At 38.2% G+C, this 12,772-nt stretch overlaps 1 protein-coding gene across 3 annotated transcripts in view; it reads left to right on the top strand.

Moving 5' to 3' along the window:
- The window catches only part of MIB1 (MIB E3 ubiquitin protein ligase 1), a 66,182-nt gene that overhangs the window by 21,423 nt on the left and 31,987 nt on the right, over window positions 1-12,772 (top strand). For all 3 annotated transcript variants that reach the window (XM_061448670.1, XM_061448669.1, XM_061448668.1), the window contains exons 5-11: window positions 2,745-2,811; window positions 5,108-5,312; window positions 6,312-6,495; window positions 6,795-6,939; window positions 8,090-8,223; window positions 9,217-9,324; window positions 11,346-11,543. In XM_061448670.1, the coding sequence (XP_061304654.1) occupies window positions 2,745-2,811; window positions 5,108-5,312; window positions 6,312-6,495; window positions 6,795-6,939; window positions 8,090-8,223; window positions 9,217-9,324; window positions 11,346-11,543 (1,041 nt within the window). The remainder of the gene's footprint in view (window positions 1-2,744; window positions 2,812-5,107; window positions 5,313-6,311; window positions 6,496-6,794; window positions 6,940-8,089; window positions 8,224-9,216; window positions 9,325-11,345; window positions 11,544-12,772) is intronic.

Here is a 12,772-nt window from a genome sequence, read left to right as displayed (position 1 = left end):
TCCATCAACTTACTGTATGTTTTGCTTTCACTTTGCACGTTTGTTTCCACCGTGTATTTACACCCAGCCTAACAGTTCTTTTTCCACACAGTGTCACCTTGAGTTTAAAACTCGCACTTTTAACGTCTTTTGTGCTTCTTTACATTCCCTTTTGCACTTGTATGTCTCGTCTCCAAACAGTCTGCTGTTTCAATCCATTTAGAAGACTCATGGAAACAAATATACCTTGTAAAAATCCTGGTGGGTTTCTCTAAAGCATGGTACAGCAGAGGCTGCCGAGTGAGCAGGAAAGCTGGCAGCAATAGGTATGTTTGTGTTGCATCTCACTCCTGCCGCACAGTCCTCAGGGGAGGATGACCAGTAGCTTACCACCACCCAATATTTAGCTTAAACTGCTTGGGCAAAAAGAAAACTTGTTTTCTGATTAAACAGAGTAGCGGAGTGCCAGAAGTAGAATTACAGTTGCTTACCCAGCTTTCCTGGTACTGAAGAACAGCTAAATACAGTTTCCTATCTTAAACCCCCAGTGTTTGGTTATGTTTCTTTAAGACATCTGCAGGCCTTTGTCATGTTGATGTTACTTAGTAGCGCTGTTTGCAGGGTTGCTGAAAGAACTCTGCTGTATATACAGGTTTATACTGCTTTATCTGTGTCAGTGCTTCGTCCTTCTGTGTGTTTTCTGTCCTCAGTAAGCATGTTGCACTGCTTTTCTGTGGCACTCCAGATCAGACTCTTGTTTTACTCCTTAGCAATCTAACATTCACTGCATTATGTAAGTGAAGGAAAGGCAGATGTGAACCTGAGGTTGAACATCAAGCTACCACTTAGTTCTACAATGACGTATATCATCATGCTCCAGAAATAAACTCTGCAGGGCACAGTACAGGCAGGGTAAGAAGGGAGTGCAGGTTTGTTGGTTTCTGTTTGTTGGTTGTTTGGGGTTTTCTTGGTTGTTTTTTGGTGTTTTGGTTTTGTGTTTTTTTGGGGGGGTTCTTTTTGGTATTGTTTGTGGGGTTCCCCCCCTGTACAATTTAAGGCATTTTAACATGTTTCCTAATAATATCTGCTGCAAGATAGTAATTAGCCTTTTTAGTTAGTATTTTATTTCTTCTGCTAGCTTTTAGCCAACAGCCTGCTTTGTACATTAGCACTTGCTGTAGTGCAGGTGTTTGGTTTTTTTTACCCCCGTTTTGCTGGGCTGGGAGACTCATTTAGGACCCTCCCATGCTCTAGCTTAATGCTTTGAAGAATGTGAAAATGGTTCTTGCCTGTATACCCGTTTTTGACTCCTGCACAGACAGCTGGTTGTTGCATGACACGAAGAGTTTGTATTCAGCGGGTAAGACCAAGTGCTCCCGGCCACATTAAATCTCTGTTGGTTTGGAGGAATGAATGAGGTTGCCATCTGGGACGATCAGCGCAGCCCCTTTGTGTTGGCCGAGTTAAAGCCGGCACCTGCCCACCGGGTGGCAGCATTTTGTTGCAGGCCTGCTGCTGCTGCTGAACTGAGCAGACTTTCTCTCATGGCTCAGGGTTTGAAGGGCAGCTAAATCTCGTTATTGTCGTCTGACTGTTTTCATCACTTTTTCAGACGGTGGGGGTACATTCTGTGTAGATGAGGGTGTAGATCAGGATGAACACCGAGTTTTGTATTGTTTCTGGCTGCTTGGCAGTTAGAGGTCACTGAGGTCATAATTGTGTTCAGCAGTGCCTTGATGATTTGTAGCACTCGAGAGTTTTAATTTTAATCCTTTTGCAGGAACACAGTCTGATGATAAGTCTTGGGTGTGGGGAAAAATGATTGTTAAAGTATTTGTTTGGTTCTGGTTGATCATATCATAACCACCACCTGTCCTCCGTTTCCTCCCCCATCCCATAGACTACTCTGACACATTTTGCAAACGGTTTCCCATCTCCTTCCCAAGTCATTGTACACATGAAATGCCCTTAGTTTAGTGAGAATTGTTCCATAAGGAGCAATAGCAGATGGCAGCCATTTGGCTTTAAGGATTACACAGGAAAAAAAAAGAGGAAAAGAGAATTATAGTAACTCTGCTGACTTTTTGAGTAGTTGGTTATCACACTTGAAATATCTGTTTCTCTGATAAAGTGAAAGGGTGAGCTTTAGAACCCTTGTCTTTAAAGAGATCATGTTTAGCTCAGCATATTGTTTGAGCTTTTTTTAAATGTAATATCCTTATGGTTTGTGTATTCTTATTTGGAAATTCTTCCTTTTGTAGAATCTGGGTGCCAGGTTTTCTTCTCCAAGTTAAATATGTATCTGTCAAAAAGGGTTGGGAAGAAGGGGCAGCACTGGCAGGCATTAAATAAGTACAGGAAAGGCTGTGGCCTCGGGTGCTGACTGCAGATAGTTGTTTGTGGGGATTTTTTTGTTATTGCTTTTTTGATTCCTTGCTTGAGTTCTCAGACATTTTAGAACTTCATAGCACAATACGAAGGAGCGTTGTGTTGTTTTAATACCTGCCTTTGAGTTAAAAATGTCTCATCCTTTCTAGCCTTTTATATTGGTAAAGGTTATTAAAATCTTGAGAGTATTAAAGCTGATAGATTGGAAAGTATTTGAGATTATATGCATCACTAATGAATTCACGGGACATAGTTTTTTGTACACATAATTTTAAGCTTTTCTTAATTGAGTACGTTTAAATTCTAATTTCATTGACTTATGTTAATCTGGAGACTGATTCAGTGAGGACTAAAGTTGTCTCAATCTCTCTCCGTAGTCTGACCTGAAATGTGTCCAAGATGCAAAAGGAGGCTCTTTCTACAGGGACCATTGTCCTGTGTTAGGTGAGTGGAAGATAAAGCCAACTTATCTTGCTGTGTGTTAATTATATTTAGTCTGGATTTCTTTCTTTTTTAAATGTCACCTGAAAGTGACATGTGAATGTCACTTACTAGTGAAACGTAAATGATAGCATTTCTCTGCATTAATGATAAATAGTAATGCTTTTCTAAAAGTATTTGGTATCGGTGCCAAGTGGATGGCAAGGGAGTAATATATTTTGTTACGTTTTCACCATATTTCTGGAGAGGCACAGCTGTGCATTCTTAGAAGACTCTCGGGTATTCAGAGGTACTTTATTTGTTTTGGTTCTTGCTTTAAAAATACAGGTCTGTGTTTTCTGCACGTAGCTTTCTTTTAGGGTGGTACCATATTTGAATGCATGAATATTAATCAGTAAAGGTAGCAGGAGACTATTCTTTGTTAAATTCTTCCCCTTCCACTAGTTAAGTTGCTCTTAATGGATGATGATGAGCTCAGTTCATCATTCTTGCCACGTTACTCACCATCTTCTCAGTCTTACTCTTTGTTTGAACATCTGTCCCTTTTATTAGCCTTCTGAACGTAGTTCAGAGATATGTTCATGCTGTGAATTTAAATGTATGCTTGCATTAATAACCTAGAAGGTTATTTTTGAAGCTTTGTGATATTTGAAGTAGAGTGCAAATAATAGTCCAACAGGAGCCTTACTAATACAGAATAGGATGTAGTGGGATCTTCTGTAGTTCTCTGCCGGTTTATATCTCTTACTTTCTTAGACTTCCATGTCTCATCAAAGCTGTGTCTGGGATGTTTGCTGTCTAAGTTTTATATCTAGTTAGTTCCATATCAACAGCTTTTCTGAATAATTAATCTCTGACATTGTCCTCTGCAGAAGTGGCTGTTTGCATGTTCTGTCTGTGTTACTGTGAAGGTCAAGGGTGCAAACTGAAAACACCGTTCCGTCTACAGGTCCTCTAAACAAAGACCAGAACAGGAAGAAGTCATTGGGTGGTCATAGAAGTCAAAGTCTAATGAACATGAGTATTTATGTATTCATGGCCATGTTTTATTTCTCAGCAGTTTCTTTTTTCAGTAGTATCAGATTCTCTTTTTTTGCCATTCTGCAACCTGGAGATTTTTAGCACTGCAACTAGTGCTGCCAACATCTGGTATAACTTTCAGGCTCTGGAATTAGTTGCCTTCCGAATAATGTTGTTGGGGTTTTTTTCCTCTGTGTCAGGCTATTTGTACTTCCTCATTATTACGTTGCAAGGGCTCTTTTTCATTATTATGTTTTGCTTGGAATAGGAAAACAAATTCTTTACTGGGAGGTTGGTGAGGTGCTGGCATAGATTGCCCAGAGAAGCTGTGGCTGTGCCATCCCTGGCAGTGTTCAAGGCTGGGTTAGATGTGGCTTGGAGCAACCTGTTCTAGTGGAAGGTGTCCCTGACCATGGTAAGGGGTTGGAACTGGAAGACCTTTAAGGTGCCTTCCAACCCAAACCATTTTATGAAACACCCCACCCCTCTCCTACTTAGAGACGGCAGTATTACTGACAGAACTCTGCTCTCCCTGTCATTTGCCACCAATGCTGCCATTGAACTGAAGCTATGTGATTTCAGAAGTTGTCATACTCTTCACTGTTCTGTGGATGGCATCAGATACCATCCTGTGTTTATGGCAGTGAGGAAGTCCACAGGTGTGTTCTCTCATCAGTTAACACAGTTTAGTATGTCAGTGTATGCAGTTTCTCTCCAACTAATGACTTTTTGCTATGGCACATCTTTTGAATGCAGGCATTGTCCAAGAGTATTTTAATTGCAAATTGGGTGGGGGGGGGTAGGGATTGTTCTTAGTCATTGTTGGTAATTTTGGAGGTGTTCTTTTGCCAGTGCTTTTTCCAAATTCAAGGATTGGACCAATTCAAAACCACTTTCTGTGGGCCTTCTGCTTATCTTTCAGCCTCTGAGTGGCCGATAGATGGCACTTTGTATGTGATGCTCTCAAAGTTATCAGAGCTTTTGTGTATCTAGATGTCTAATGCTATGTGATTACTACCATACAAGTAAGAGCCCAAAGCGGAGCCTGTCACGAGCATTTAGCATCTGCCAGTGTCACTGCTGTTTGCCTTGAAAATTTGACAAGAAAGGCATATTTCCACAGCCAGAGGTTCAGAGTTATTTTTTTACCTGTTCGCTTCCTTTTACGTGTTGGCTGCTACAGTTGCAGACATTGAGTCTCAGAAATTAACTTCTGTTCTTTTAATTGCATGAAAAGTTCATGTGGTCTTGTAAACGTTTTCTACTTACTCTGTTTCAGGTGAGCAAAATGGTAACAGAAACCCTGGTGGGTTGCAAATAGGTGACCTTGTAAACATTGACCTGGACTTGGAAATTGTACAGTCCTTGCAGCATGGCCATGGAGGATGGACTGATGGCATGTTTGAAACTTTAACGACAACTGGAACAGTTTGTGGCATTGATGAGGATCATGACATTGTAGTACAATATCCAAGTGGCAACAGGTTTGTTATATAGCCTTCATCACTGATTCTCGCAAACTTTCTTTGCCTCCAGCACTTATGAGTGATCACTTGAGGCCAGAAACATTCTGTTCTCCTTTTGTGTCTGTTAAGACTTCCTTGAGAATTTTTATATTCCTGTGTAAGGAGGACTTACCTTTAGTAGGAAAAAGAAGCTTGTTGCCTCTCTCACGTAGTGAAAATTTTGCAAAGTAATGCAAACTAAAGCCGTTTTCTCAGCTAACACAAGCTGAAAGTGGCTTTGCTTCTGAATGTCATAACTGCAGAGCCAGTGAGAGGAGCTGCTCTGCCTTGTGGCTTCCTCCCTGACTTTGTCCTTCATGGAGGTTATCTGGTGCTTCTCAACTAGATCAGATAACTGAATGAAAGTCAACCCCAAACCAAATGGCACATAAAGGAGACATCACTGTATGCTATATATTAGAATATGACTTGGCATAAAACCAGCTAAATTCCTCTAAACCAGTAAAATTTATAGTACAAATTAGGGTAGCTTGGTTAAAAATTGAAGTGTATCTAGACCATTTAATTAAAGAGTATTTTTATAACTAAATGTTGCAGCTTCTGACCTAGGTGGGAGAAGGCAAAATGCCGTGTTGTTTCCTGACAGTCCAATTCTTTGTGAGGCAACTTGGATCTTTACCCTTTCAATCAGAGTTATCTCCTTCTCTCCCTGGAAAAAATAAACAAATTGTGTAGCTGCTTTCAGGACTATTACATTGCTGTTTGTTTGCTTCCCCTTCGGCAGGATGTTTCTGTGTTGCTTTTACAACTGTAGATCTCTGAAGATTACCCTGGAAATATTCAATTAATGAGCCACAAACAATTTTCTGGACAAAAATAGTTAATGACAACTGTGCCATAGTATCCAGTTCTAGAAAGTTTGAAAGCATAAAAGCAGAATCTTGTCCAACAGATGGTTTTTAAACACATATTTAACTTTGTTTGTTTCAAATGTATTTTAAATGATTCATCGTCTAGGTGGACGTTTAATCCAGCTGTTCTCACCAAAGCCAATGTTGTCCGAAGTGGAGATGCTGCTCAGGGCGCAGAAGGAGGCACCTCTCAGTTTCAAGTGGGTGATCTTGTTCAAGTATGCTATGATTTAGAGCGAATCAAGCTTCTTCAAAGAGGTCATGGGGAGTGGGCTGAAGCAATGCTTCCGGTAAGTAGTTGTATGTTTTGACTCGTGAAATGGTAGAACTTGTATAATATTTCTAATTATGATTTTTAATAATACCTGAAAGTTATAAAAGTCAAGTTGATTTTTCTCTAAGTTAGAGAAGGTGTATTTTATCAAACATGGTGGTTACTACATGCTTGGTCAGATGCAGTAATCTGCTTTGCTTGATGAAACTTAGCTAAAGGTATTAGTGACTTCATAAAACTTGTCACTTATTATAAAACATTCAGATTTCTAAATATTTTTAATATTATTTGCATTTGATGTTTTCTGTCATGCAGACTTTAGGTAAAGTTGGTCGTGTTCAGCAGATTTATTCAGACAGTGACTTAAAGGTAGAGGTCTGTGGGACATCTTGGACTTACAATCCAGCAGCTGTCTCAAAGGTGGCATCAGCAGGATCTGCTATAAGTAATGCATCTGGTGGTAAGTTTGAAGAATAATCAAGTATTTTTGTTAAAAAATAGTTAAGTGTCAGCATATAGTTTGTATGCAAGGTTAATAATACTCGAACTTGGAGTTCGGCTAATTGATGTTATGGCTTTGAGAAAGATAAAAGAAAAAGCTTGCAGTTGCTATGGAGATGGTGGTTGTTACTGTGCTAAGATGCAAACATTCCAAACTGAAGCTGGGTTTCTGTTTAGCCACAGTGCAGATATGTCTTTGGAGGTCTCCAAGAGCTTTAAAATTGAAGTGATTGGCTTCATGAGACCAGAATAGAGACTAAGGCATGAGGAGAGTGTTGCTGGCTGTAGCAAGCAGACCCTTTGTTTAATAGGTAGCGTGGGATAGCAAGCATAAGCAAGGGATCTGTTGCAAGCAGTTACTCAGGATAATAATATTTCCTTTAAATTTTTGTCTTAAAATTTAGTCAGACATCCTTTGACTAATTGCAGTGGGACTTTTTTGTTTGTGTTTATGTAACCACACTTTAATTCTGTTTAACCTGCTCTCATTCATCTAATAGCAAGGCAGAAAGACTATGTAATGTGCTTTATATTTTGTTGGCTGTTTCACAGGTCAATTAAATTAGAATGCTTTTCCTCTTTTAAATTTTAGAATGCTTTTCCTCAACATACCTAGTTGTTTTTTTCCTTTTCACATATTTGCTTTAATGCCAAGAAACCTTTCTACATAGTTTTCTAGACTTTTTCTTAGGGAGGCATATATATGGAGTTTTCTGCAATAAAGACAAAGTCATAGTGACCATAAAACTAGCCAAAAGAGTAATATGACGTAGTGCTTCAAATTAGAGGGCAGGATATACCGTAGAAGACTAAAAAGCCTCATATCAATATGTAAATACAAGTTTTTTTACCTGGTCCCCACCCTTATCTATTTTGTGGTAGACAAGCTATTTGTGCTTCAGTCAACTTCAAAGTGTCTAGCGTGACAGTTTTTGCTGTCTAAAGGGTATTGGAATGCAGCACTTAGAGCTGAATAATAACTTACAGCTGCCATTTTGTGGTGGTTTATGTATTAGTATGTACATGCCTTTAGACACATGACAGGTTTAGCCATTATTTTTCTGTTACTTTGTGATTAGAATTGTTATTTTTTTGTTTAATAATTACAGAGAGATTGTCCCAGTTATTGAAGAAATTATTTGAAACCCAAGAATCTGGTGATCTCAATGAAGAATTGGTTAAAGCTGCTGCCAATGGAGATGTTGCTAAAGTGGAAGACTTGCTGAAGAGACCAGATGTAGACGTGAGTGTTGTGTTTTGGGAGGACCTGTTCTGGGGACCTGTAATACTACAGGAAGTGAAGCTGTCAGCCAGTAGTGTATCTGTATAGAAGTACTACAGCTGTTTCCAGTGCCTCTTCTCCCAATTATTGTCCTGTGAAGTGTCTTGGGAGTGCGTGAAAGTAGTGTTTTACACCCTTTTTCGACAGATTTTGTGTTCTATTGTCTGCTATTAATTAAAATACCTTCCAACCTCTGCCTGCCAGAGTTGGAGCGGGCAACCAAACACTCGCAATTAGTGAAGGGTCTTCAACTTCTTTTGTTTCCAGGGGTTTGGAAGGGGAAAAGGGTAGCTTTGGGGGGATTTTTTGGCTGTTGTGGTGGGATTTGTTTTGTTTTTAACTCACAAGGTATATCAACTAATCTGTTCTGTCAGATTTCTTTTACCAACTTGTCTAGTCACCTAGTACTGACAAGTCAAAAAGAAAATGCTTAAGAATTACAGGTTCAGGGAAAATCACAATCAGATGTTTTCTCACTAGAGCAGCAGTAATTCTTGCAGATAAGAGACTAAACTCCCTTCAGTTCTGAGGATTGATTTGTAGCTCAAGATTATGCAAAACTCAGGCTGACTCCTGTTGTTGCCATAAATTAGAAAATTAAAGTGACTACTGTTGACCAGAGGACTAGTATCATCCTGAGACTTGTTCTCAAAATCTTGCCTTTACAGTAGCCCAAAGACAAAGTTTCTAATCCAACTATTGTTAAGGTCTTAATGTTTGAAATAAATCAATTTCTTTGTCCGTTCCTTCAATGTAGCTAATGCTATAGAAATAGAGAAGATGTAGGAGATCATGTATATGTGCTAGAAAGGCAGCTGTCTAAAAATTGTTTGATACTTTCATATGTATGCAGTTGCCCTTTAAGTTTTCTAATACACTTGCATGTATACTTCCAAAGTGTCTCATAGGTGTGTGTATCTTGCAACTTACCTCAAGATATTGATATGCTTCCAGGTGAATGGCCAATGTGCTGGACACACAGCTATGCAAGCTGCTAGTCAAAATGGCCATGTTGACATTTTGAAGTTGCTTCTGAAACAGAATGTGGATGTAGAAGCAGAGGTAACCTAAATTTTTCAAAATACAGTTTGTGTGGTGTTAAGTTTTAAACTTTGCTACATACAGAAATAACAATTCTATTGCAGTTCCCTTAAGTCAGAGTGAGTGAAAAACTACTTTTCGTACTGTGGTTATGTTCTCAAATGAGCCTTCTGTTAACAGTATTACACAGGGTCAATATTTAATTCTTTAGCACCTCTAAGTGAAATATATATAATGCTAATATAAAAGAGCTATGTAAGCTAGTATGTGACTGTAGTAGGTGAGCACCCTTCTTGCCTTTTTTTCAACAGTGAAATGCAATAGGCTAGCACACTGCCTGTGCATTCAGAGAGAAAGATGTCAGATGCTGTATCTCCAACTTCAGTTACTTGCCATTCTTGGTTTGTACACTTTTCAATTAAGAGAAAGTTTTCCATTCTTAACTAAAGCAAGTTTGAGTAAAAAGTAACAACAGTATCTTTGGGTAGGAATTGCCAAGTCTGCTTCCATTTTTTCAGGTTGTGTTCTGTTTTGGGTTGTTTTTTTTTAACTTTTCTGAAAATGAAAGGATTTTTTTTTGTTGAGGTGTTTTAGAGCTATTGTTTGTGAGACAATCAGTATACTGTGCTATTTGCATTTTTGATTTTGTCTTCACTTACACAGAATGCACTGATATTGCAGCCTGTGCTTGTTCTGTGAAGCACAAGAAAGATCTGTCAAATTTCTTGTATTAAGAATGTAAGTTAAAGCCTAACAGGATGCTTAGAAGTTAACAGTGAACCCAGTCATTGTTTGCAGAATAGAAAAATAACTGCATACTTGGGCATTTAGTGTTCTATTGTATTTGATATACTTAAGTTATAGTATGTTTAAACATTAATGAAACAATTCAGTTTCAAATTCTTGGAAATAAAATTATTTTCATATTGACAGATGTGCCATTACTTTGTAAAGGTTTTCTGCAAAATTGCATCAAACATAAGCCATCTTTACAGTGTGTGTTTGCTGTGGTCTTATATCTGTAATGTAGCTTTGTTTTAGAAGTAATGATTTTGCTGCAGTACATAGCATATACTGTTATAAACAAGACTAAGATGCTTTTTGTCTGTACTATGGGATCAAAGATGCCATGTTAATAAAGTGGTGGACTGATGCTTTCTCCTCTGGCATAAAGAAGGGTTAGAAGCATTAAGAGAAGGAACTAGAAGCGCTGCTTAAATAGCTTCAATATAAAACATCTAATAATCTGCTAGCAGTAGAATTGTTAACGATTTTTCATGTTTGTTGATGTATGCTCAGGCTTCAGAAGTATAACATTAGTATTAAAAAAATTTCAGGGATCTTATTTGAGTTTTCAAGCCTTTTCGTGTAACTTCGAGTTAAGAGAAGGTGGTATTCCTACTTAATTATGTAACTGTGTTAATCGCTATCCTATTAATCATATATAATATTAGATTAATGATTATGTGTTTCATACTTTAAAAAATGTCAGCTGTTTATAAATCAGTGATACTAAGACCCAGCAGAGTCATTCCATTAGCAGAGAGCAAAACTTTAGTTTACTTCACTGTTGTGGTCTGTGGTGTGGAAGCAGTGGATAAAAATCCTTACTTTTCCTGCTTTATAGCTAAGTTCCATATATTTACACTTACAGTCCGTGCTGCAGAGTATATACATTCATGATGCCATTTCCTGGGGATGCCTGTATATTCTTCTCTGTGCTTATGTGTCTGACAGTTTAATGTAGTGTACAAGTGGCCTCTGTTTAGTCAGGAAAGAGTGTTACTGACAGAGCTCAAAAAGCCTGGTGTGGATACTGCATAGTAAAAATGTCAAGCCTTCTAGTTTGCAGACGTTAATGGGTATCAGTTATTATGTTGACATTACTGCCAATATTATTTTATTGGCATGTATAGAAATACAGTGCTTTTAATATTTAGATTTATATCTAAATGTAAGTCTTAAGACACATAATTAGTCTTCTTGTTTAAATGCAAAGGAGATGTGGAATATACTGAGTAAAATTAATGTTTCTGCTTTAGGACAAAGATGGAGACAGGGCTGTCCATCATGCAGCCTTTGGTGATGAGGGTGCTGTGATAGAGGTTTTGCACCGAGGCAGTGCAGATTTGAATGCTCGCAACAAACGCAGGCAGACCCCGCTTCATATTGCAGTCAACAAAGGTCATCTGCAAGTTGTGAAGACTTTACTGGACTTTGGCTGCCATCCTAGTCTCCAGGTAAAGCAAATATTAATGTAGATTAACTTTTTAGCTGTAGAATTTTATGATTTGCTGTGCGTAGGTGACAGGGAGAATTCTGGAAAATGGGATTGAAAGGAATGGACCTTGCGAAGTTAATCTGTCCAAAACTCCATCCCAACATGTGATCAGCTGTAATAAAAATGCTGTTAAATCTGTTTTTTTTTTTTTTTCTTGACAGCTACATAGGCACCTGATATATTCTAGCTGGTTGATGGTAATTGGTATTTTTAGACTGTAGTTAGCTATAACTGTTAACTTTCTCTCCAGATTAATTCTTCCTCTATTGAATTCACATCTATTTGCTCCTTCTGCAAGCTACAGCTTTAAATTTTTTGGCTGTTCATACTTGATATGAATAAAAGAAATCTTTTTTCTTTTTTTTTCTCCCACAATTGACCTATCATTAATATTAACTATTTAGCTAGATTCTCTTTTACATGTTCAGCCTTTTATCTAAAAAGCCCTCATGCATAGGGCCTCAAGCACAGTAATTCACAGGGAATTTCATCTGTAATGAATGTGGCAGAAGCTGTAATATCTGAGTGCAATGTCCTATTGAGAAGGTGGAGTAGAAGCCTGCCATCACATAAGCAGGCATCCACATTCTGCATGAGCAGAGTGCAGCCACATGCAGTGCATTACTAAAATCAGAATGATTAAGTTTGAAGAGGTTTGCAACAGAAGGAAAAATCTGTATCATCTGGGTAAATCAAGATACACAGTAATAACATATTTACCTCCTTGCTTTGCCATGTCAATAATCAGTGATTTTTATTTATTTTTTTTAAGCTGTATATCCAAATAAAAAACATGAGCAAATTTGCTTGACATTAGTAAATATAGCAGTTGGATTTTTTATCTGCTTCCACCTGGCTTTCTAGGTACTGTCTTGGTCTTGCTGAGATTGAGTTGTTAGTCAGCTAGTGTCCATTCAAACCCTATTTAGTATTTGTTGGACAGTAGATACAACGAGTCTCATGTGTTGGGCCCAATGAAGGGTGACTATGTATCATGTGATGATGTACGAGTAGCCAAAGTGGATGTGCCTGACTTGAAATTACAGAAGTCATTTTTAATTGAAAAATTCAGTAGACTGTTACTGTGGAATTCCATCTGGAAAATACAATTGTCATTGAAAATTAAGTTCCAGATCCAGTGTGTGTACTGAGGAACTTTGATGTGCAGATGTGAGTAGGTGATTGATT

The sequence above is a fragment of the Pezoporus flaviventris genome, unplaced genomic scaffold (genome assembly GCF_033815535.1).
Source record: "Pezoporus flaviventris isolate CSIRO_AGI_PZ_B2104156 unplaced genomic scaffold, CSIRO_AGI_Pfla_v1 ptg000007l, whole genome shotgun sequence".
NCBI classification, from domain to species: Eukaryota; Metazoa; Chordata; class Aves; order Psittaciformes; family Psittacidae; genus Pezoporus; species Pezoporus flaviventris.
This window is presented reverse-complemented; position numbering and strand designations above follow the sequence as displayed.